Source organism: Pyrgilauda ruficollis, unplaced genomic scaffold (genome assembly GCF_017590135.1).
Source record: "Pyrgilauda ruficollis isolate IOZ18807 unplaced genomic scaffold, ASM1759013v1 scaffold23, whole genome shotgun sequence".
Classification (NCBI taxonomy): domain Eukaryota; kingdom Metazoa; phylum Chordata; class Aves; order Passeriformes; family Passeridae; genus Pyrgilauda; species Pyrgilauda ruficollis.
Genome location: NW_024522539.1, coordinates 397,854 through 422,608, shown reverse-complemented (window position 1 = coordinate 422,608; position 24,755 = coordinate 397,854). Strand labels below are relative to the sequence as shown.

The following is a 24,755-nucleotide window of genomic DNA, read 5'->3' as shown; positions in this document are numbered from 1 at the left end:
ATAAAACTCAGCTTCCATTGGATTCTTGGTGGAATAATCTCCTTATAAAGGGAAATCCTTGTTTTTGGGGCTGGGCTTTTCTTCCAGGAGGATTGGGAGTGCCTTTGGAATTGGCCTGGAGTTGTTTGAAAGAAATAAAATTAATTAGAGGGAAAAAAATTAAAAAAATATTTAAAAAAAATTAATAATAATTAAACAACAACAACAAAATCCAGGAGGATTCCATGCCTGGGTTGTATCCTGGTTCCCTTCCCTGGAAACAAGGAGATAAAATGGTTTGGGTTTTTTTCTCCCTAAATATTTATCCCCAATATTAATTTGTCATCCCAGAGATTTTTAAATTTTGGGAGGAAATTCCCGGATTTGGGGCCTGCAAGGTGACACAGCCACGTGTGGCAGGGATGCTCCTCAATTCCTTTATTCCATATTAGAATCCCCCAAATTCCCCCAGATTTCTTTGGAACCGATGCCATTGGGAGCGGGATTTCCTTGGTGGAGAGAGCAGGAGTTGGGATAAAATTCTCCAGGATTTTTTCCCTTTGGGGCCTGGATTTTGGGGTTATTTGGACACATCGATGTCCTAAATTATTCCAAATGTTGCTTCCAGCTGGGCCTGGAAAAGGGAGCTGCCAGCCCTGCTGGTGTCACTGTCGATAATAAAAACGGGGTAAAAAATCTCTTTTTCCATGCAGATGGATCCTTCTGGATGCTGCAGCAGTCTGGAATATCCCGGAATATTGAAATATCCATGGATTATTTAATTTCCATGGAACATCCACCCCCCTGCATCGCTGGAAGCGGCCGAGGCCAGGCCTGGGATGGGATGGGATGGGCTTTCAGCTCCTTCCTAGCTCAGCATTCCAGGATTTCCTGGCGCTGTCGGGATGGGAGGGAGCCGGGCCAAATCGCGACAGCGGGGAATCCTCGCCGACAGCGCGACCCCTCCCAGCACGGCCGCACCGGGGCGGAACCGCGGCTCGCAAAGGGTTAAAACTGAACCGGAGCCGAACCGGGGTTCCCAAAGGGTTAAAACTGAACCGAACCGAACCGAACCGGGGCCACCAAAGGGTTAAAACTGAACGGGGGCTGGACCGGGGCTCGCAAAGGGTTAAAGCGGAGGTGGCACCGGGGCTGTGGAAGGGTTAAAGCGGCGGCCACGGAGCGATACCGGGGCTGCCGAAGGGTTAAATCGGAACCGGGGCCGGACCCGAACCGAGGCTCCCGAAGGGTTAAATGGAACCGGGGCTGCCGAAGGGTTAAATCCACCGGGGCTCCCGAAGGGTTCAATCCACCGGGCTCCCGAAGGGTTCAATCCACCGGGGCTCCCGAAGGGTTCAATCCACCGGGCTCCCGAAGGGTTAAATCCACCGGGGCTCCCGAAGGGTTAAGGCCCCGGGCCCCCCCGGCCGGGCCGGGCCGCTCCCCCCGGGGGCGGTGCGGGGCTGACATCACGGCCCCGCCGCGCCGAGCACCGGCCGAGCTGCGGGCAGCGCTCGGCAGCGGGCACACCCCACCCTCCTCCTCCTCCTCCTCCTCCTCGCTTCTCCTCCTCCTCCTCCGGCTCGTTCCCCGTCTCCTCCGGCGCTCCTCGCTCCGCCGGCCGCGCCAGCCGCATGCCCGTCCCGAGGTAAGCACTGCCCCGCGGTGCCCGCAAGGTGCCGGGCCCGGCCCCGCAGCCTCCCGCCTCCCCTCTGCCGGTCCCCGGGCTTCCATCGCGGCCGAGCCCCTCCCGCGGCCGCGGCCGCTCCGGCCCCGCAGCTCTGCTGCAGTTTTAACCCTTGGAGGGGGCGGCGGCGCGGGGCGAGCACCCCCGGGGGCCGGCACAGCCGCGGAGCCGCCCCCGGAGCGCCGCTCCCAGCGGGGCTGGGACCCCAGACCGCGCCGCGCATCATCCGAGCGGAGCATCCTCCCCCAAAACCGAGCATCCCCCGCAAACCGCGCATCCGCCGGACCGAGCATCCCCCGCCCCAAACCGCGCATCCCCCCTAAACCGCGCATCATCCCCCCCAAAAAGCGCATCCCCCCCAAAAAGCGCATCCCCCCAACCCGCGCATCCCCCGGCCCGCGGTCCAGCCCTCCCGGGGGTCGCGCATCCCCCGGGCCCCTCCCTAGGCCGCTGCTTCCCGGACCTCTACAGGTGGCTGGAAGGGCGTGGAAAACCTCGGGAACGGCTCCGGGAGCTCGGGGGAGGGGGCGGGGCGCAAATCCGTCCTGGAGCAGCTCCCGGATTCCTGCGGGGAAGGTTTTGCTCCCTGAGGGTTGGTCCCGTCTCTTCCCATCCCTGATCCCTGGGAACTGACCCCGCTCTCCCATCCCTGATCCCGCTCTCCCATCCCGTGGCTGAGGTTGTGGCCCTGGAACGATCCCGAGCCCCTCGATCCTGCTGGATTTGGGATTAGGGAGCAAAGGGGCCAATTCCAGAGGAGATGTGGGATTTGGGATCGGAGAGCTCCAAGCCTGGGCCAATTCCAGACCGTGGGATCCTTGGGATTTGGGATCAGGGAGCTCCAAGCCTGTCCCAGCCTGAGGGTGTGGCACAGCCATGACTTTGGGAGGTCACCAGACATTCCAGGGAATCAGCCTTGGGAAAGGTCATGGGGTGGGAAGGGTCTGGAATGACCTCAGTGGGCTCTGGGAATGGGATTGATGATCCCATAAAAGCCCTGGGCTGTGACACAGTCTGGAATATTGGGAATGACACTGGGCTGGTGCACTGGGGATGGGAGGCAGCAGGACTGGAGCTGATCCCTCTCCAGATCCTGGACTGGGATGTGGGAATGTCCAAATAACCCCAGTGAGAACAGGGAGATTCCCTCCTTCCCTTTTTTTGCCTTAGGAAAAACGTGTGGGATGTCACCAGCTCTGCCTTTGGGGTTGGGTATTCCCAGGTGCCATTCCCAATCCATGCCAGAATCCCTGGAAAAGTGTGTTCCCAGCAATTCTGGAGAGGGATCGATGAGCAGGCCGCAATTTGGGATATAAATCCACAACTGGGATCAAAGACCCCCAAATTCCCGGATATCCAGGGGTGCAGTTGGAAGCCAGGCTGGGAATTTGGAGCGCTCATTGCCGGGGCTTTTTTTGGGATGGGAACAGATTTATCCCACCAAAAGGCCCAGGGATAGCACCTGCAGCAGGATGGGGAATTTTCTGTGGATTTTCAGGGAATGGATGAGCAAATGGAAAAGTTTTCTGTCTTCTGTCCCAAAAATTCCTCTGCTCGATCCAAGCTTTCCCTGTGGATTTTATCTCCTGCAACATGGATTGAATTTCATAAGAAATTCCAGGAGCAGCTTCCTCACCTGGCCCAGCACCGATTCCAGGCCTTTTCCAGGCAAAACTGGGACACAGATCCAGGGAATGTCACTCCCTGGACATTCCCTGGATGTGGAGAGGGAAAGGGAAGTGGGACAAGGAGCTGTGAGAGGATTTTCCGGGGTGGATTTGGCTCTCCGGAGTCAGCGTGGATCCGGGAAAAGCTCCGGTGATCCAAGGCTGCAGGGAACGGTGGGATTTGGGGATGGGAATTGTTCCCACAGAAAGGCAGGAAAAGGGGGAGCCCCAGGGAATTTCTGGATCTGCATCCTGCCCCAGCTGCCGGCCTTATCCGGGACAGGAATTTGGGATTCTCCTGCAACAACTCCTCCCACGCCGGGGCCGCTTCCCAGCGGAGCTGGAAACCTTGGATAAGCTTTTCCAAAGTCCAAAAAATTCGTCCTGGGAGGAAAATCCAGCTGAAAGTCGGGAGCAGGCCCTAAAACCAGCACCGAGAGCTTTCCCTGGGGTTTGGAGGGCTGGGAAAAGGCTTGGAGGGGGCTGGAATATTTCCTGGATCCATCCCTGTCCCGAGCCACCCCCTCCCTTCCCACGGGAAGGAGCAGCTGGAGCTGCAGCTCCTGGGGGAGTTTGGGACCAGGGAATTAAAAATAGGATGGAGCTGGATCCATGGGAATGCTGGGAGAGCCCACACCTCGCTCCGGGAGCTGCCCAAATTCCCTGGAATCGTGGCATGGATACCATGGAATGGCCACTCCAGCTTTTTTTCCCAGCACCCCCAGAAGGAATTCCAGAAGGAATCCGGGATAATTCTTCCGTGCTGTGGGGTCCAGTTTGGTCTCTGTGCCTTGGCAAGGGAAAAGCATCCCAAATTTTGGGAATTTGGATTACAGCCTGGATAACTCTCCCAGGAAGCTGAGGGAAGCAGGATCTGAGGGAGAAGGGATGCGAGACAGGATGGGAACAGAAAGGGAAAGAAAGAGATTCCTTTGCCATGAAAATGGGAATCCTTGGGAATAGCCAGGTGGGAATTCTGATCAGGGAGGGGCTGGAGAATTTAACCTTGGATCAGGAGCTCCCAACTCCCACCCATTCCAGAGGCTGCTCCCAAATCCCAAATTAACAAATTACTGGGATGTGGGGGCGTGGTTATTTTGGGAAGAGGGATTTGAAATGATTGGAATTTTTCCCAAAAAACACTGTTGAAAGGAGGATGGTCCTGGGATGATCCCATGGCAAAATCATGGAGCTGTGTTCCGAAGGAATGGGAACATCCCAAGGAAATGGAGCCAAACCCAGATTCCAGAGAGGAAATTCCAACTATTCCCTGTCAGGATTAAATTAATGATGCCCTACAGAAGTTCTCCGTGGCTGAGAGGTTGGAATGCCAGGATATTCCCAGTGGGAATTCTTGGTGTCCTCTGCCGCCTTGGAAGGGCAGATTTTGTGGCTGGAGCAAATGCTGATCCATGGAAAAGCTGATACCGGATCAATCTGTGGGGAGCTCGATGCAGAGGCTGGGCTGTGTTAGCAGGGAATTGGGATTTGGAGAACACGGATTGATTTCCCGGGAATACGGGATGAAGGCTTCTCCGGAGGGTTGCTAAAAATGGAGCAACCTGTCCTTGAGAATTCCATATATTCCAAAGGGGCTCTGGGAGAACTGGAGAGGGATTTGGGATAAGGGATGGAGGGACAGGAGACAGGGCATGGATCCCACTGCCAGAGGACAGGGATGGATGGGATACTGGGAAAGAATTCCTGGCTGGGAGAGGCTGGGCTGGAATTCCCAGAAAAGCTGTGGCTACCCCTGGATCCCTCCAAGTGTCCAAGGCCAGGGATTGGAGCATCCTGGGATAGTGACAGAGAATCCATGGAATGTGGAAGTGGGGCATTTCCTGCCTCATTATCCTTTTCCTTTTCCTTTTCCTTTTCCTTTTCCTTTTCCTTTTCCTTTTCCTTTTCCTTTTCCTTTTCCTTTTCCTTTTCCTTTTCCTTTTCCTTTTCCTTTTCCTTTTCCTTTTCCTTTTCCTTTTCCTTTTCCTTTTCCTTTTCCTTTTCCTTTTCCTTTTCCTTTTCCTTTTCCTTTTCCTTTTCCTTTTCCTTTTCCTTTTCCTTTTCCTTTTCCTTTTCCTTTTCCTTTTCCTTTTCCTTTTCCTTTTCCTTTTCCTTTTCCTTTTCCTTTTCCTTTTCCTTTTCCTTTTCCTTTTCCTTTTCCTTTTCCTTTTCCTTTTCCTTTTCCTTTTCCTTTTCCTTTTCCTTTTCCTTTTCCTTTTCCTTTTCCTTTTCCTTTTCCTTTTCCTTTTCCTTTTCCTTTTCCTTTTCCTTTTCCTTTTCCTTTTCCTTTTCCTTTTCCTTTTCCTTTTCCTTTTCCTTTTCCTTTTCCTTTTCCTTTTCCTTTTCCTTTTCCTTTTCCTTTTCCTTTTCCTTTTCCTTTTCCTTTTCCTTTTCCTTTTCCTTTTCCTTTTCCTTTTCCTTTTCCTTTTCCTTTTCCTTTTCCTTTTCCTTTTCCTTTCCCTTTCCCTTTCCCTTTTCCTTTTCTCTTTTTCCCTCATTCCCAAATTCTCCATAAAACTTGGGAAAAGCCTGGCTGGAGTCACCAATCTTTGGGATCGCTGTGGGTTGGGAACAGGGATAAGGAGCCGTTGGAATCTGGGAAAGGAAAATCCCTGTTCCAAGACAAATTCCGATCATCCAAGGCAACTCCAGCCCTCGGCTTTTTAATGAGTTTTAATTGAGATTCTGTGCAATTAATTGGGATTCCGTGCAATTAATTGGGATTCAAAGGAATTAATTGGGGTCGTTAACGGGGCCTGGCGGGCTCGCCGGGATCCGTAACTGACACCCGGCCGGGCAGGCTCATTCCCAACCCCCTTCCCGCTCTTTTCCATGGAATTTTATCAAACCATGAATAGCTCCATTCATCCCGGATTCCTATCTCCCGAGTCATTCCCTAAATCTGGCAGCCGGGGGGAAAAAACATCTCTGGATGGAGGGAGGCAGCTGCTCCGGTGCCCCCCAAATCCACGGATTCCGGCGCTCCCGGAGCCGTGCCAAGGCCGCTCCCAGAAATCCCGCGCTCCTTTGTTTGTGGCAAAGCCGCTGGCAAAGGCTCCAGCCACGGATCTCCGGCTGGAATGGGGCTGGGAAAAGCTCCGGGAGCAGAAATGCCGTGCCAGAGAAAGGCTGGAGCGGTCAAGGTGTTGTTGGAGAGCGGAAAAATCAGGATAAATCAGGATAAATTGGGATAAGTAAACTGGGACCTGAGCCCAAATTAGGGTCTGGCTGTGGGAGATCCGGTTTGATGGGAAATGTGGGAATGCTGGGAATGGTGGCAGCCACATCCCTGTATCCAAAGCTTTTCCAACTCCATCTTTTCCAAGCTCATCTAAAATCCAAGGATGTGTGTCCATCCTCCCTATGGATCCAGAATTCTCATGGATGAGCCCTCAGCTCAGTCCCACTCATTCCAGTGGGAAAAGCGACTTTTCCCCCTCTCTGAGTTCCCTAAAACCCCCTCAAGTCAGGAAAAATCCTGGAATATTTTTTCCCCTCAAGGAAACAGAATTCCACGGAGCTCAGCCCCATCCTGATGCGATTCCAACTGGGAATTCTCCTCTCTGGAAGTGGTGGTTTATCCCAGCAACTCCAGCTGTGCAAATCCCAACAAACTATGCAAAATAATGATGGGAAAAGGGTGGAAAAATTTTGGGAAAATTATGGAAATATCCTCCTGCACCAGAAGCTTGGGAAGGGCCATGCTCCAGCAAAGTTCCCTGTGGCACATCCTCGGCAGCTGCTGGGATGTTTGGGATAGGGCGGTGCCAGGACCAGGGATCGTTTGGATTTGGGAATGGGAATGACATAAAAGGCTGAGCCGCATTCTGGGAACGTCCAAGGAAAGCCTGATGGGGTTTGGACAGGGAATGGGATGGGGTTTAAGGTCCATTCCCACCCATTCCAGAATTCCAGGATTCCATGATTTCCAGGGATGCTGCTTGGCAAAGCCTGACCGACTGGTGTTGCAGGATCCAGATCCCTGTGGATCCCAACCCTTGGAATGCCACCAGGGACTGGAGTCAATCCCAAAATCCTCTGGATCGTTATCCCTGTTCCCCACTTCTGGCGATGCCGCGGTTCAGGATCGATCCTGGTTGGAACTTGGGATCCAAAGGGTTTCCTTCTTTTCCAGGCTCCTGGAGCAGCCCTGATTCCCTGAGCTCCGTGTCCATCCCGGGCAATCCCAAGGCGCCCGACCAGCCCGGGGCCGAGCAGGGCAGGTGAGGATCCCGAGAGACCTGGAAAGGGATGGGAACATTCCCGAGATTCGGTGGGAATCATCCATCCCATCCCATCCCATCCCATCCCATCCCATATTTCTCCACTGGAAGCTGGGAATGCGCTTCCATCGTTTTTTATCCATAAGATTGTGGCAACTTCCATGGATTTCCTCCCAGAACTTGACCCGTTATCCCAAAAAACCTCTGTGGATCAAATCCGTGGAATGTTCAGTCTTTGTGGGAATGAGGATGAAGGAAATTAATTAAGGAAATGATGCAAAATGGATGGAAAGATTGGCCAGGGATGAGAATTCCATGCAAGCTCATCCAGAGAGATCCCACTTCCCGCTGGGATTATCCCAACCTCTGGAAAAGAGAGTCTCAGGTGAAGAGCAGGGAGCCCCAGTTCCCAAAAAATCCAAGGAAAACCTGGGATAAAGCAGGATTTGAGGCACATCCCGGGGCAGGGGAGGGACATCGCGGCCGCTGCTCCGCCGGCTCCCAGAATAACGAGGAAAACAAGGAAAACAAGGGAAAAAAAGGAAAACAAGGCTCCCTTGCCTTTCTCCGGAGGGTTCCGCTCATGCCGGGAGCCGGAGCACAAGGAAAGGCTTGTCCAGGATTCCCGAGGGTTGGGAAGGGGGGTCGGTGCCATCCCGTGACCTTCAGCCTCCTCCGGCTCTTCCCGGGAAACGGGAATGTGCAGCCTGGAATATTGACCGGATCCTGCTTGTTTCCCTTCCTCTTTTGTTGGTGGGCTCGGCCGTTCCTTGGTTTCTGCTGCAAATGTTTGGGAGAAACTTCCCAAAAATTTTGGGGATTTTGAGTTTGAAGCCACCCCAGGGTGCTCATTCCCAGGAATATTTGGAATTTTTTTACATGGAAAGGGAGAGCTGCTGGAGGTGCTTCCCAGAGCTTTGGAAAAATCCCAGGAAAAATAAATTTCCCAGGATAAATAAATTTCCCTGTCCCGTGCAAAGCTGGGGCTTGGAAAGAGATTTTTTTCCAGGCTATCCCAATGTTTCTGCTCCCAGTGGATTTTTTCCAGCAGTTTTTTGATCCTCTCCCACCTGGCACCTCCCTAAGGAGTTTTTTCCCTGTGGGGTCCCTTTTCCCTGACAATTCCATCCCTTTAATTCCCGCTTTAAAGTGGCCTTTTCCCTTTTTCCCCATTAAAAAGCTGACTTTGGGAAAGGTTGGATTGATGGGATCTTCCCACTGGACTTTTCTTGGGATAGATCCAAACCGCTGAATCCTGGCTGGAAAATCCTGTTGGATCCAAGGATTTGTGATGGGATGTGAAATAATTCTGATGGATGAATCCCTGGCCCATGCTCATTCCAATGGGAAAAGCGACTTTTCCCCCTGTCCAACTTCCCAAAAAGTCGGGAAAAAGCCTGGGATATTTTTTCCCCTCAAGAAAACGGAATTCCAAGGAGGTGGAGGAGGGAAAATTCCCGGGGGTGGTGCCCCAGGGCAGCTCCGGGGGCTGGGAATGTTTTATTCTCCATCTGGAGCTTCCTGAGGTGGGAAGGACTTGGAAAACAGAGTGGGAGGACAACTGAGCTTGCTTCCGGAATTTTTGCTGGAGGAGGAATTTTGGGATTGTTCTTGGCACGTGGGGCCTGGGAAAGTTTGGTTTTCCTCCTCCAGAAGTTTTCCCAGATGGAAAATGATCCAAACTCAGCTGCCTGAGGGTGTCAGGGATAGTTTTTGCACCTTTCCAAGAATTCCATGAGATCCATGGAAACTTGGGAAGCAGCTCCAGGATCCAGGAAGGATGAGGATTCCTGGGAATAGCTCAGCTCCGTCCGGCCTCACTTGGAGCTTCTTCCCAGCATTTGGGAAGAGGAGAGGTCATTCCCAGGATTTCTAGGAAGTTGAAATCCTTGAAAAGTTGGACCCCAGGGAAATCCCAGGCTGGAAAAACCTCATCTGGGAGATTCCCAGCCAGAATTGTCCCACCTCCCCCATTCCATGGATTCTGTCGCTGTCCCAGGCTGCTCCAAGCCCCATCCAACCTCACCTTGAACATTCCAAGGATCCAGGGGCAGCCCTGGCTTCTCTGGGAATTCCAGCCCGGCCCCTCCCTGCTTCCCTAGGGAAGAATTCCTTCCCAAATCCCATAATCCCACTTATTTAAACTATAAATCCATGATTTTTATGGAATTCCTTCGTCCTCTAGAAGGACTTTGGCAGCCACGTGGAATTCTCCAAAAGCGGGAGGAGGAAACGGGATTGGAACCACCAAAAATTCCCTGCTGGGGGTCGGATCCCGGCCCTCTGGAGCAGCAGGAAGGGTTGGGGTGTTTTCCCTGGAATTCCTGGGAAATGAATGGAATTTTTTCCTTTCCCTCTCTGCACAGAGCTCCATGAGGGACCTGCACAAGTCTGAGGTGCTGGGGAGCAAGCGCGGCCTGGTGAGTGTCCCGAGCCAGGAATTCCCACCCGGCTGCGACAAAATCCATGGAAAACTCATCCCGAGCCAGCCCAGAGCCCCCCAGGGGCCAGCTCTGCTCCAGAGATCCCTCAGAACGAGGGGAATTCACGGCATTCCCGCCCCACATCCCGCATTTCTTTGGAGTTTCCCTCTTGGGTTGGAGCGTCGATCCCATGGCGAGGTTGGATTGGGAATTCCAAACTCAGGGCTGGGCTGGATCAGGAATTCCAGCCCTGTGGCTGGGTTGGATTGGGAATTCCAGCCAGCTCCTGCTCCTGATTTTTCCCCTCCCAATGGTAAAAAATCCTGGATTGGGATGGGGAGGTGGCTTTGGAGAGGCTCTCCCAGTGTGTTTTGAGGTTTTCCAGCCTGGATTTCAATCCCAAAAAATTCTAGGATATCAACTCCAAAATATCTCCTGGCTGAAGCTGGGCTGGATCTGGGATCACCCCAAATCCATTCCCAAATGGACCAAATCCTTCGGGATTTGATTCCTGAGGCTCCCAAATCCCCCAGTCTTGATGCTCCCAGGTGCAGATTCTGTGTGGAATCCACCGGAAATTTGGGATCACGGGTCTGTCCCAGGAATTGCCCCAGGAATGTGGCACAGCAGTGAGTCCAGAGGGGATTTTTCCCTAAAAAATTCCAAATTTTAACCTTTTTTTCCCCCCCGTTTTCTGCACAAAGGAATTGAGGGATGTCCGTGGGGTGGGATTGGGCAGCTCCAGCTCCTTCCCGGTGATTCCAGATCCTTGATTTTCCTCTGGAAAAGTGGCTCCTGTTTGTGCCCAGCCTTAATGAGCCATTGATGCTGGAAATGTCAAACTCCAGCATTCCTGACCTTTCCCATGGAAAAAAATTTCCAGGGATGCGCCAGATCCGGAGGGAGGGAGGGAAAACAACTCCACACCCGAGCCTGGGATTGGCTTGGATCTGGGATTTCTACAAAATCCCCAAATTCCTACAAAACTCAGCCTTGATTTTATCCAGAAAATCCCAGACCAGGAATCTTTGTCACAACGGCAAGAAAATTGGTAATAACGGGATTTGGGAAAGGCTCCGTCTCCCGAATCCCCTTCCTGAAAACTCCAGAGTTTTTCACGTTGGATTTCCTTTTCCCAATGATTTTTCCAAGCAAATTCCTTTTTTTTTCCCCCCTGGTACTCAACCAAATTCATCAGAAGAACGAGGGAAGATCTCTTTATTCCCATTAAAAATCCTCAGGACATGGGAAATGCCATGGTGACAACACAAAAAGGCAAGGGCACAATTCCAAGGGAAAAAAAGGCTGGAAGGGAGGAATTTTTCCTCCCAAAAATTCCAGGTGAAGGCAGGAATTAATTTCTCCGCGAGCTCCGACGCTCGGGGCGGATTACCAGGAGCTATTTTTAGGATATCCAGGTTTTTTCGGGATTAGGGCCGGGGCTCTGCCTGTTGTTGTGGCCAGAGCTCCTTTCCTGATTTTTCGCTCGCTCCCGCTGTTTCCAAGACTCCCGAGGGATGAAAGGATCCTTTGAAAAGCCAAACACATGGAGACAAGAGCTGCTCCTGCTGCCGCTCTGGGAAAGGCCAGAGCTGCCAGGAAAGCAGGAAAACATCCAAGCACGGCTGGGGGGTTGTTCCTGGGTTCTTTTCCCTGTTTTCCAGGCATTGCTATTCCTAGGGAATGAGGGCAGAGCTGGGGATTTACTCCTGGGTCCTTTTCCACTAGGAGCGGCTGATGGATGCTTTGGATCCGTCCGGAGCTTCCAGGATCAGCTCATGGATCCTTGGGATCCCTGCTGGATCCTGGGCTGCTCCGTGCAGGAAAACCTGCGGAAAACACGGAATATTCTGAACGCTCTGTCCGTCCCCCTCCCGTCCCAATTCCCGCTCTCCCGCCATCCATTTCCAAGCCATCACATTCCAAGCCAGAATTCCTTTGTCATGTGCACCCAGGCGTGTCCTGGATGAGCATTCCCGCTCCAAAGGGGAGCAGCTGGAATTCTGTGGCTTTCTGAGCCTTTGGGAGCCTTTCCAGCACCGGTGCTGTAGGTTTTTTGGGAATGTTCGTGTTGGAATGGGCCCATCCTGATGCTTCCATGTCCATGGTAAAAACAGGAGAGCAACCAGGAATGGTGTTTTGGGAATGGTTGTTTTGGGAATGTTGAGCTTTCTTTTTGAGCCTGTTAGGAACGATTCTTTCTCCAGGGGATGCTTGCAATTTTTCGGGAATGCTTATGTTGGAACGGGCCCATCCGAATGCTTCCATGTCCACGGTAAAAACACAAGAACAACCAGGAACGTGGTGGGGTTTTTTTGGGAATGCTGATCCCTGCGTTTCCCTGCAGATGTCATGGCGGCCGCAGTACCGCAGCTCCAAGTTCCGGAATGTTTACGGGAAGGCGGCGAGCCGGGAGCACTGCTTCGACGGAATTCCCATCACCAAGAACGTCCACGACAACCATTTCTGCGCCGTCAACGCGCGCTTCCTCGCCATCGTCACCGAGAGCGCCGGCGGCGGCTCCTTCCTCGTCATCCCGCTGGAGCAGGTGAGATTCCCGATGGGAATTCCCAAAATGGCGTCCAAATCTCCTTTTCCTGGGGTTTCCTCGTCATCCTGCTGGAGCAGGTGAGATGCCCAATGGGAATTCCCACATGGAGCCATCCCAAAGTGTCCAGATCTTTTCCTGGATGGGATTCCCAAAGTGTCCCAATTCCTGGTGCTTTTCCTGGGGTTTCCTCATCATCCTGCTGGAGCAGGTGAGATTCCCAACGGGAATTCCCAAAAAAGCATCCACATCTCCTTTTCCTGAGGTTTCCTTGTCATCCTGCTGGAGCAGGTGAGATTCCCAATGGGATTCCCAAAATGTTCAAATCCCTGCTGCCTTTTCTGGGGTTTCCTCATGGCTCCTGGGAATGGGATTCCCAGTTGGAACCATCCCAAAATATCCAAATCCCTCCTGCTTTTCCTGGAGCTTCATGTGGAATTGGTAAATTGGGTTTTTTTTAAAGGAAGAATTCAAACATCCCATCAAAGCACTTTTGGAATCTCTCCAGGAGGTTTTTCCATCATTTCAGACACTGGGAATGTCTCCAGCCTGTCCCATCCCAGTGCCAGGTGCCACTTGGATCCCGGGATTCCAAGGAATCATGTCCTTGCAATCTCATCCTACTGCTCTTTCCCTTTCTTTGGGTTTTCCAGGGAATGGCTGGAGGCATGCCAGGGATTTAAGGTTGGATTTTTGGGAAAAATTCCTCATCCAGAGGGTGGTTGGACACCAGAACAGCTCCTTTCCATGGGAAAAGCAGGATTTATCCCTCTCATCCCTGATCCAGGCAGGATCTTCCCCCTCCTCCCTTTTCCATCTCCATCCAAGATTCCCCCTGCTTTTCCTGGGAATTCTCCCGGGATCTGCCCATCTGAAGCTGAAATTCCCATCAATCCAACTGCTGCTCCAGCCGATCCCATGGGATCCACGGCTCCCAGGAAAAGTGGCAGTGGCAGCAACCTTGAGCCTGGAATTTACTTGGATAGGGAAAGGGGAGGGTTGTGATGGGAAGAGAATCCGTTAAAATGAGATCAAAGGAATTTTTCCAAGGAGGGAGGCCATGGCACAATTCCCAGGGAAGTTGTTGCTTCCCTAGCCCTGGAATGTTCAAGGCCAGGTTGGAGCAACCTGGGACATTGGAATGGGATAAAATCCCGTCCCACGCAACCCGTTCCTGGATTCTGGAATTCTTGGATTGCTCCCAAAATTCTGGCACTCACCTGGGCTATTCCTGTATTCCAAGCGGGAATCCACATCCCATCCCTGGGCACCTGCAGCTCTGGGATGCTCCCAGCCTCATTCCCAGGAGGGATTTTTCCATGGCTGAACTGCATTCCCAAATTCCCAGATCCCAAATTCCAGCTGGGAAGGGAAGCTGGGAGAAGGAGGAGCTCTCCCTGGTTTTCTTTCCCTCCATCCCATCATTCCTTCGCCCCTTTCCCTGTGCAACATTCACGCCTCTCCTGAATTCCTCGTTCATTCCGGAGGCAGCTCCAGATGGAAGGAATTCTAATCAGGATTTAATTGCAGAGCACAGCTTGAGCCTCATTAATATTCCCAGAAAAAAACCCGGGAGCTTTGTCTGAGCACCCGGAGCACTCCAGCTCCGGCCTCATCCCGGCTCCTTCCTCACGGATCCCGGCTGGAATCACCATCCGCACTGCCTCGATCCCAAATCCTGAGGAACAACCCCAAATTCCCAGCAAATGCCACTTTTTTTCCCAGCAAAATCCCAGTGGGATAAAAGCAGGGATGGTGTTCCAAAGGGATCCTCTGAAATCGTGGGATATCCAGCTGGTCAATCCCGCCTGGAGCAGCCCTGGATGCTGGAGGAGTTAATAAATTCCTGATTTTTTTTTTTTTTAATCCGGAGCCTGATTAGCTCATTAAGGAGAAACTAATTTTCCTTGGAAATCAGCAGCTCCCTAATTAATTGTGATCCATAATTAGAAGCTAATGAAGGTAACCCGGATACCGTGGAGCCGCTCCGTGGATTCGCTGCCGTATTTTTGGATCTTTTCCCCGGATTTTGCCCTCAGCAAAGCTCCCGGAATCTGGGCCGGGCCATCTGCTCATCCCAAATCCACATCTCGGGGTTTTTGTGGAGCGATCCAAGGGATGTGTGGGTTGGGAAGAGGGAGCTTTGCTCCTCCTTCCTCCTAGATTCCAGAGCCTCGGGATTGGGGATGAGCCTGTCCCCAGCACCAGGATAAAAATATCCCAAGGGAGTGGGCGAAGGATCGGGAAGAGCAGGATTGGCTCCTTAGGAATGGGAGAATCCCAGAATCCTGGAATGGTTTGGGTTGGAAAAGACCTTAAAGCTCATCCCATTCCATGGACAGGACAGGGCTGGATTTGGGATAGGAGAGAGGCTGGATTTGGGATGGGACAGGGACAATTCCCACCATCCCAGGATGCTCCAGGCTCTCTCCAACCTGGCCTTGAGGATTTGATCCTGGAGACCCCTTGGAAAATATTCCTTTCTTTTGAGTCAGGGAACAAAATCCTTGGATGCTGCAATTCCATCAGGAAGCAGCTCGGTGCTGTCACATCCCGTCCTTCTGGAGCTCATCCCGTTCTCCTGGAGCCAGGCTGGGAATGTCCCTGGGAGAAGGGAAGGATCCAGGGAATCCTCAGAGTCCCTTGCAGGCCTAAAGGAGATCTGGGAAAGCTGGAGAGGGATTTGGGATAAGGATTTTGTTGGGATCACCATGGATCCCTTTGCAGGGAATCACTTCCACGGAAACTGAGGGATTTTTGCTCCCGCCGGGAATGAGGAGTTGTTTTCCAGAGGCAGCCGATGTTCTCTCCCGACGGAAGTGGCAGCGGGAAGGGGCAGCCTCTGTTTATCCGGAGGAAGCTGAAATCCAAACTCCTGCTCCCGTCACTGCCGGGATTGTGGGAATGGCTGGATTTGGGACGGGGAAAAGGCTGGATTTGGGATAGGACAGGCCATGGAATTCCCAGACCTCCCCAGGTTCCCTTCCATGCTCCCTAGGGATTTTCCATCCTGGAATGGTATTTTCCTTCTGGGAACTGGATCTTCCAACTGGGAATGGGATCCAGAGGTGCTGCTGGATGGATGCTGCACCCATCCCTGAGGTTTTCCATACGGAAATGAAGGATGGAGTGGAATAAAGGGATTTTTCCACGTTTGTGGAGCTTTCCAGGGAATGGGAAGGTTTGGAAGTGCTCCTGGTTTGCATTTTCCAAGGGAAAAGCAGGTTTGGGAATTTTAGATATTGAAATAATTTATCCAAGATTTCCTGCTGGATGGATTTCCGGGAAAAGTGGGATTCAGCCGTGGCCAGGGCAGAACTGTGCTGCTCCAAGGATGGGAATTGGGGACTTTTCCCACCCCTTGGATTTGGTGCTGATGGATCTGATGGATAATTCATCCCGGATTTCCATCAGGGAGGGCAATTCCATCCCTCTCATCCCAGGGATGGCTCTGAGTCCACTGGAATTCCTGGGATTCTCTACACAGGTCCTCAGGAGATTCCTCAATCCCATTCCCTGCTTCCAAAATCCAGAGGGTTTCCATCCCTCTCCCTGCTGCTATTCCAACCATTCCCGGGGAAAGAATTCCCTCTCCACCCCCCAATCCCCAAAATTCACAGTTTTTCCAAATAATTTTCCCTTTTCCCAAAGGATTTTCCCTTTTCCAAGCACTGCAGCAAAGGGAGGGGCAGGAGCTGCTGGAAGATTTCCTCCTTCCAGCCTTTTCCGTGGAAAACCTCGGAGCTGCCGGAGCCGGGAGAGCTCCAGGCTGTCCCTGCGGGGCCGGAATCTGGGTCACGGAGCTTCCCTCAGCTGGGGATCAGGGATCCAGGGATTAGGATTCACCTTGGATTAACTCTGGCTGCCGGCAAGGTCCCGCTGAAAAACGGGATAAACGCAGCCGGAATCCTGGATTTTTTAGGGATTTTCCCCTTTTATTGCCTTTATTTTTCCTTTGCCTTTTCCAGGTGCTCTGGGAATGGTACATTCTCTGTCCTTTTCCCACTGCGCACAACCAATTTGAATCAAAATTCCGGATTTCTTGTGAAAAACGATCCCAAAAAACCAAACTCGGTGTTGTCCTCTTAAAATCCTGATAAATTTTGGGCAAATCCATCAAATCTTTTTGGAAAAGGCATTTACTCAGCTGATTCCTCAGAATAAAAGAGGTGGAATTTGAGTTTCTGCTGTTAAAAATTCCATTCACCTGGAATTATGTGGTTTCTGTGGGAATTTTTGCTGCAGACGGGTTGTGAATAAAGTCCTGGAATTGCAAATCAGAAATTCGGGAAAAGTGGGATAAGCCGAGCCTTTGGATAATCAATGGGGGCTGGAATATTTCATATAACAAAGATGAAACTGGGAATTGCATCCCAGGAATTCACTGGGAGGCAGAACTAAGGAATCACTGACATTCCCATGTTTCCTTTTCCTTTTCTCTCTCATTGTTGGGAATTTTCCTTCCCAAATTCCTCCCTGCAGCTCGAGGGAGGAAATGAATCCCAAGAAACCTTGGGAGCGACAGCTCTGGAGCCATTCCTGGCCCTGATCCGACTTCCTGGAGCTGCTGAGGGCACAATTCCCAGCACGTTCCTTTGTTCCCAATAAACGGAGCTGGGAGCTCGGCATGGGAAAAGTCAGGAAGGAAAATCCATGAAATATTCAGCGGCTGTGCCGAGCTGACCCAGTTATTCCGCACGCTCTGAGCGCCGCTCCGGCACGGAGCCAGCACGGAGCAGGGAAGGACACCGGGGTGGCATCCGGACACGGAGCTTCCTTGGGAATGGAAAAGGTTCCCATCCCGGTGGGAATCTTCCCAGGAGGCTCCATAAAAGCTTTGGAAATTCCGCATGGAAGGATCCCATCCTATGGGGTCACAGGTGGAGGATTAGCAGGAGTTGTGTGATCCCAGAATTTGGGGTTTGTTCCATGGAGGAGAACCTTGGAAAATGGTGATTCCGAAGTTTGGGAAGGAAATCCAAAAATTGTGAGGGAAATTCCAAATGCTCCAGCTCCAGGCTGGGTTGGACGAGCTTGGAGCAACCTGGGATAGGGAAAGGGATCCTGGGCCATGGTAGGGATTGGGAATGAATCTCCTGGAAGATCTTCCCACCCAAACTGTTCTGGGATTCACGCAGGATCCAATGGCTGAGGGGCTTTGGAGCCTCTGGAATCTTTTCCAGTCCTTTCAGCCATGGATTTGGATGCTGAAAGGAGAAGTTTGGATATTGGGAAAACTCCCTCACAGAAAGGGTTTTCCAGCCCTGTCCCCATTCCCAGAGGGATTGAAAATCCCTGTGGATGTGGCCCTTGGGGACAAGGATCAGTGATGGGAATGGTTGGACTCCACGACCTTGGAGCGCTTTTCCAACCCCAATATTCCATGATTCCATGAATTCCCACTGAGTTCCCAGCTGTCCTTTCCCTGCTCCATGGAGTCTGGAGAAACCCCTTCCCATCCACGGATCAGCTGGGAATACTGGGAATATTGGACAAACCCAATCCCTGGCTTGGCCCATCCCAGGCTGAGGTGGATCTCCCTTCTCCAACAATTTCCCATCCCTGGAAACACCAATTTCTCCCGAAATTTGATGGTTTTCCCGATGTTTTCCTTGCTTTTCCACTGCAGACCGGCCGGATCGAGCCGAACTATCCCAAAGTTTGTGGTCACCAGGGAAACGTGCTGGACATCAAGTGGAACCCCTTCATTGATAACATCATCGCCTCCTGCTCTGAGGACACCTCGGTGAGCCGGAATTCCGGGATGCAATTCCCAGATCCATCCATCCTCCCCATCCCATTGATTCCCTATTTCGATATGTCCATGGCATTTGTTTTGGGAATGCTGAGGGACAGGAGATCAAAGCCAATCCCAAATTGTGCCCAGCCTGACTCCTGGGCTGGAATTCCCTCCTGTTCTTTATTTTCCGGACACAAATCCAGAGGATCCAGAGGTTAATTCTCATGAGGAGCAGCTGAGGGAGCTGGGAATGCTCAGCCTGGAGAAAAACAGGATCTGGAGGGAATTCCAGGCTCTCCACAAGTCCCTGACAGGAGTGGGCAGCTGGGAGAGGTCCCAGGGAAGGTTCAGGTCAGAAATCTCCATGGAGACAATGGAAAAGAGGAGCTAAATCCTGGGAAAATTCCCTGGTGGTTTTTAGAGCAACTAACCTGGAAAATCTGGGAGTCTTTATCCCAAAGGATCCCAAAATGTGGAGTCTGTAGGGTCAGATTTGGCGTCTCAGGACAAGGAAGGGCTGGGAATCTGGGAATTCAGGATGAGGATTCCAACACCCTGCCTGGATAACACCATCTACCCTGGATGGATTTTTCCCAAGGGATCCCAAGGATTCCTTGTTCATCCTTGAGGGGCAATCAGCAGCAGGGCTGATCCTGGAATTCCTGAAAGCTTTTTTCTTTGGGAAGGAACTTTCAAGGCCAGGGATTCTCCAAACCCCATTCCAGGAGTGGATCTACCCTGGCTGGATTTTTCCCAAGGGATCCCAAGGATTCCTTGTTCATCCTTGAGGGGCAATCAGCAGCAGGGCTGATCCTGGAATTCCTGGGCAAGAGAGGAATTCAAGGGCGGGAGTTGGGATGCTCCAAACCCCATTCCAGGTGCGGATCTGGGAGATTCCGGAGGGTGGACTGAAGCGGAACATGACGGAGGCGGTGCTGGAGCTGTACGGACACAGCCGCCGCGTCGGGCTCGTGGAGTGGCACCCGACCACCAACAACATCCTCTTCAGCGCCGGCTACGACTACAAGGTCAGGCTTCCTGGGACTGCCATTCCAAAGGGCTTTCCCGGATTTTGGCACGGCTGGGAGTCACCTGTGGATGGCCAGAGGGGGATTGTGGAACGCTGGAATGGTTTGGGTTGGAAGGAGCTCAAAGCTCATCTCATTCCATGCTTTCCATAGGCCAGGAACAGCTTCCATGACCAGGGAGACATTCCATGGACCAGGAACAGCTTCCAAAAACCAGGAACAGCTTCCACAGTTCAAGAACAGTTTCCACAGATGAGGGAGAGCTTCCATAGGCCAGGGAGATATTCCACAGATCAGGGAGACATTCCATAGATCAAGGAGACATTCCATGGATCAGGAACAGCTTCCACAGATCAGGGAGAGCTTCCACAGATCAGGGAGAGCTTCCATAGAGCAGGGAGACATTCCGTGATTGGGGAGACATTCCATAGACCAGGAAAAACTTCTGTATATCAGGGAGAGCTTCCACAGACCAGGAAGAGCTTCCAAAAAACCAGGAACGGCTTCCATAGGCCAGGAACAGCTTCCATCGGCCAGGGAGACATTCCACAGACCAGGAGCAGCTTCCACAGATCAGGAACACCTCCCACCATCCCGGGTTGCTCCAAAGGCTGTTCCCGCAGGTGCTGATCTGGAACCTGGACATCGGCGAGCCGGTGAAGATGATCGACTGCCACACGGACGTGATCCTCTGCATGTCCTTCAACACCGACGGCAGCCTCCTGGCCACCACCTGCAAGGACAAGAAGCTGCGCGTGGTGGAGCCGCGCTCCGGGAGGGTCCTGCAGGTGGGATGGGCGCTGGGAATGAGATTTCTAGGGAAGGGTCCTATGGAATGTCGGAAAATATCCATCGAGTGCTGTGGGCGCTCCCAGCGGGACGTTTTCCTTGTGGTGGGATCCGGGTGCCAGCCTGGCTGTGGAGACGGTGGGGAGGGCTTGGCCTCATCCCAGTTTGATTGCATTGTTAATTAAGAGTTTGTGGAAAATGTTGGGAATTAAAGGGAAGACGCAGGGGAAGGTCCAGAGTTGGAGACTTTGATTCCGTTCTTAATTAAGGATTTGTGGAAAATGCTGGGGAAAAAGGGGAAGGTGCAGGAGGTTTGGAGGAGGACGGTGGGTTCTCCCTGATCCTCGGGAAAATGGGAATTTCGGCTTGCCCTGGGGCAGGTGCCGAAGGACAGAGCTGGAATTTCCATAGGATGAGGCTAGGGAAGGAAGGAAAGGGCTTTCCTGGGATGAGAGCTGGATCCAAGGGGAATTCCAGAGCTCATTCCTGCCTTGCAGGAGGCCAGCTGCAAGAACCACCGTGTCAACCGCGTGGTTTTCCTGGGAAGCACCAAACGGCTTCTGACCACGGGAGTGTCCCGCTGGAACACCCGGCAGATCGCTCTCTGGGACCAGGTGGGTGCTGGGATCCCCCTCTCTTCCCGCTGGAATTCCAGCTCCATCCGTTCCAGGATCCTGCTCTGTTCCTTCTGGAATTCCTGCTCCATCCCCACCAGGATCCCTCTCCATCCCTGCCCAGATCCCTGCTCCATCCCTGCTGGAATTTCTTCTCCATGCCTGCTGGGATCCCACTCAGCACTGCCATCAGGACACGGCTAACACTGGGATTTTCCTGTTTTCCAGGAAGATTTATCCATGCCTTTGATCGAGGAGGAGATCGATGGGCTCTCGGGGCTCCTCTTCCCGTTCTACGATGCTGACACCCACATGCTGTACCTGGCTGGGAAGGTAGGGATGCACGGAGCATCCAGATGTGCCATTCCCAGAAAAATCTCCCAGCATTGCCCAGGGATTTAGGCTGGAATTTGGATCCTGGAATGGTTTGTATGGAAAGGGAGCTTCCAACTCATCCACTTCTATGGATGTCCCTGCTATGGGACACATTCGATCATCCCAGGCTGCTCCAAGTCCTATCCAACCCTGGATATTCCAGGGATCCAAAGGCAGCCACAGCTTCTCTGGGAATTCCATCCCAGCCCCTCCCCATCCTCCCAGGGAACAATTCCTCCCCAATATCCCATCCATTCCCACCTCCTAAATGCTCCTAATCCTGTTTTTTTCCACCTTCTCATTTCCAAATCCATTCCCATCCCTCTTCCCTGCTGCTCCAGGGTGATGGCAACATCCGGTATTACGAGATTGGCTCGGAAAAGCCCTACCTGAGTTATCTCATGGAATTCCGCTCGCCAGCTCCGCAGAAAGGACTGGGTAAGGGTGGAGGTGCTGCTGCTCCGCTTTCCAGAGCATGGAAAAGGTGGATGGGGAAGGTGCTGGATTGAATGGCGCAAGGAAAAGGGTTTGGATTTGGTTTGGGTTGGGTTTGGAATGGGTTTGGACTGGGTTTGGAATGGGTTTGGAATGGGTTTGGTCTTGGATTGGATTGGGTTTGGATTGGGATTTTCCATGCTGGAATTGCGTGGATGGCTGATCCCGCTGCTCTCCGCAGGGGTGATGCCGAAGCATGGCCTGGACGTCTCTGCCTGCGAAGTTTTCCGTTTCTACAAACTCATCACCCTCAAGGGGCTCATCGAGCCCATCTCCATGATCGTCCCGAGGCGGGTGAGTCCTGGAATGTGGGAATGAGCGGGATCCAGAATGTCTGGGTGGCTCCAGAGCCATGGATACGCCCCACTTTGGCCAATCCCATGGCTCTGTTCCCACCATCCCTGGACCTCTCCATCCTTACTCATCTGATGGCACGCCCCACTTTGGCCAATCCCATGCATGGCTCTGTTCCCACCATCCCTGGACCTCTCCATCTTTACTCATCTGATGGCATTTCAACCACAAAACAGGAATGTTTTTGGGGAATGTTTCTCCAGCGGGGTGGTCTCACTTGAGTTTTGAGAATTCTGGGGAAAGGTCTCTTGGATTGGGGTTTTCTGGGAAGGAAATCCAGCTGCTGGTCAGGGCTGGGTGGAGGACATGATCACAGGTTCTCTGCTCCAGCCAGCACTTCCCAAATTTCCTCCCTGTGTCCAGAATTTCCCAACTATCCGGGTGTTTATTCCCTCTGTGGGGGAGGGAATTATTCCTCAGTTCCCAGGGAGCGGATTCCCAGATCCCATTGCTCCTCTCTTCCTGTTTTCCCAGTCGGAAACATACCAGGAAGACATTTATCCCATGACTCCAGGGACGGAGCCAGCCCTGACCCCGGACGAGTGGCTCAGTGGGGTCAACAGAGGTAAACCCACCTGGGGGGGTATCCAAAAAATGTCCGGGATGTGGGAAAGGGCCACCACATCCCGCTGATCCGATGGCTCTCTGCAGATCCCATCCTGGTGTCACTGAAGGAGGGATACAAGAGGAATTCCAAGATTGTCTTCAAGGCGCCGGTGAGGGAGAAGAAAAGCGTGGTGGTCAACGGGATCGACCTCCTGGAGAACGTCCCGCCCCGCACGGAGAACGAGGTGGGGTGGCCCTGGAGTGGGAATGGGAATGGGATGTGGGGATGAACCTGGAAAGGCACCGTGCTGCCAGTCTCCATGCCAACAGAGGCCGGAGTGTGGGATCCCTCCAGGGACGGGAGCCCAGGATCCAGCCCATGACCCTTTTCCATGGTGGGAATGTGGGATCCATCCCATGACCTTTTCCCATGGTGGACACCTTTTCCAGGGACATCATCCACTATCCCAGGCTGCTCCAATCTGGTCTTGGACACTTCCAGGGATCCAAGGGCAGCCACAGCTTCTCTGGGAATTCCTTCCCAAAATCCCATCAAAATCTCCCATCCTTCAGTTCAAATCCATCCCCTGTCCCCAAAATCAGCCAAGTTACGGCCCATTCCCAGCATGGATCTGGCAAAATCCTGGGATGAGCTGATGTGATCCCATCATCCATTCCTTCATCTCCATCCTTGTTTTCCAGCTGCTCCGGATGTTCTTCCGGCAGCAGGATGAGATCCGGCGGCTGAAGGACGAGCTCTCGCAGAAGGACATTCGGATCCGGCAGCTGCAGCTGGAATTAAAGAACTTCCGGAACAGTCCCAAGAACAATTGACTCCAGGGACATTTTCTAAAGAAATTCCTTTGTTTCTACTCCTGAGTTCCTTGGATCCACTCACCCAGAACACAATTCCGGAGTCCGCGGCTGCCGAGAGCCTGGAATCACGTCCTGCGTGTCTTGTCCGGCACTAATCCCGCTCTAACCTGATTCCTGGGAAAGCCTGGAGGCTCCCAGTAAGTCGGAGCCGTGTCCTGTCCGTTGGGATGAGCCAGCCCGGGGCAGATTCCCGGGAAAGTGCGAAGCTTCCTTGCTATTAATTTTTTTTCCTATGCAAAAATGTGACAGTGGGAGCGGAACTGGAAAAGGGGCGGGAAGTGGGAAGGGCTTGATCGTCAAAGGGGGTTTCCGTGTGGGAATCCGGGATCCTTCCCGTGCTGGGAAGCTGGGATCATTCCCATGGGAGCAGGACAAGATCCTTGCTGTGGTGGGAAACTGGATCATTTCCACGGTGGGATTCCGGGATCCTTCCCGTGATCCTTTCCCATGTTGGGTGCCCAAGACTTTTCCCACAGTGGGATCCCGGGATCCTTGCTGTGGTGGGAACCTGGGTTCTTCCCGCAGCTGGAGCCTGGGATCTGTCCCAGGATCCTTTCCCATGGTGGGAAACTGGGATCCTTCCCATGGTGGGGAACTGGGATCATTCCCTTGGTGGAAATTTGGGATCCTTCCCGTGGTGGGATCCTGGGATATTCCTGGGGGTGCTGCCCCATGGATGGAGCCCAAGGAATGGATCCTGAGGATGGATCCCGAGGGATGCACCTGGAGCTTGCCAGGCTCAGCACTTTGGACAATCCCAGGATTGACGGGATTTGCCCGGAGCACAGGGAATGGCACCAAATCCCATTGGTTTTTCCTGGAGATCCCAATTCCCACTGAATCCAAGCTGCTGGAGTTCCCGGCGTTCCCAGCGTGGGTCTGTCCCGTCCGTGTCCCGCGTTCCCTGCTGCGTTCCATGTGCTGTCATTCCCGATTATTTATGCTCCCACGGGATAGTGATGGAATAAAATCTTTTCAGAATACCAGAACCGTGTTCCCGCCTTTCCTTCTCCATCCAGGGGCTGGGGGGATCCCAAGGAAAATTCTTGGATGCGCTCCCCCAGACCAGGGACAGGGAGAAGCCAAAGATGGATCCTGGAATCCAGCATGAATCCTCATTCCAGCATTCCCAGCACATCCCAACATTTCCAGGCTCCAAGTCATTCCGGAGGATGGAAAGCTCTTCCCTGGGATCCAGGAGCTCCTTGTTCCCAGCCTGGCAAGGCCAGGAGAGGATTTTCCAAGAGAAAGGCTCCAGTTTTCCTGGGATAACCCCCAAGAACCCCCCATTCCCAAGGGAAAACATTCCAGGAGCTTCACTCAACCCCAGTCTCTCCCTGGGCTTCATCCAAAGGATTTTAGGGAGCCAAAGGTGCTAAAAACACTGAGCATTCCCACTTTTCCAGAGCTG

The 24,755-nt window shown here is 52.7% G+C and overlaps 1 protein-coding gene across 2 annotated transcripts; it reads left to right on the top strand.

The window, feature by feature from the left end:
* Positions 1-1,558: 1,558 nt before the first annotated feature.
* Positions 1,559-24,300, top strand: CORO2B (coronin 2B). Of its 2 annotated transcripts, XM_041469314.1 has the most exons (14): positions 1,559-1,627; positions 7,469-7,556; positions 9,923-9,976; positions 12,327-12,527; positions 18,157-18,273; positions 19,146-19,295; positions 19,919-20,083; positions 20,582-20,698; positions 20,927-21,031; positions 21,415-21,511; positions 21,750-21,862; positions 22,397-22,487; positions 22,574-22,713; positions 23,171-24,300. In XM_041469314.1, exons 3-14 carry the CDS (start codon positions 9,929-9,931, stop codon positions 23,300-23,302), a joined length of 1,476 nt encoding a protein of 491 aa, XP_041325248.1. In that variant the 5' UTR covers positions 1,559-1,627; positions 7,469-7,556; positions 9,923-9,928; the 3' UTR covers positions 23,303-24,300. The 2 variants fall into 2 exon arrangements, with proteins under 2 accessions (XP_041325248.1, XP_041325249.1); XM_041469315.1 differs by lacking the exon at positions 9,923-9,976.
* Positions 24,301-24,755: the final 455 nt, after the last annotated feature.

Excerpts from the sequence above, each read along its gene's own strand:
- CORO2B (XM_041469314.1), top strand. The coding sequence starts at position 9,929 with ATGAGGGACCTGCACAAGTCTGAGGTGCTGGGGAGCAAGCGCGGCCTG. Across the intron at positions 20,699-20,926 it reads AGATCGCTCTCTGGGACCAG|GAAGATTTATCCATGCCTTT; the intron begins GTGGGTGCTGGG and ends CCTGTTTTCCAG. Across the intron at positions 22,488-22,573 it reads GCTCAGTGGGGTCAACAGAG|ATCCCATCCTGGTGTCACTG; the intron begins GTAAACCCACCT and ends GGCTCTCTGCAG.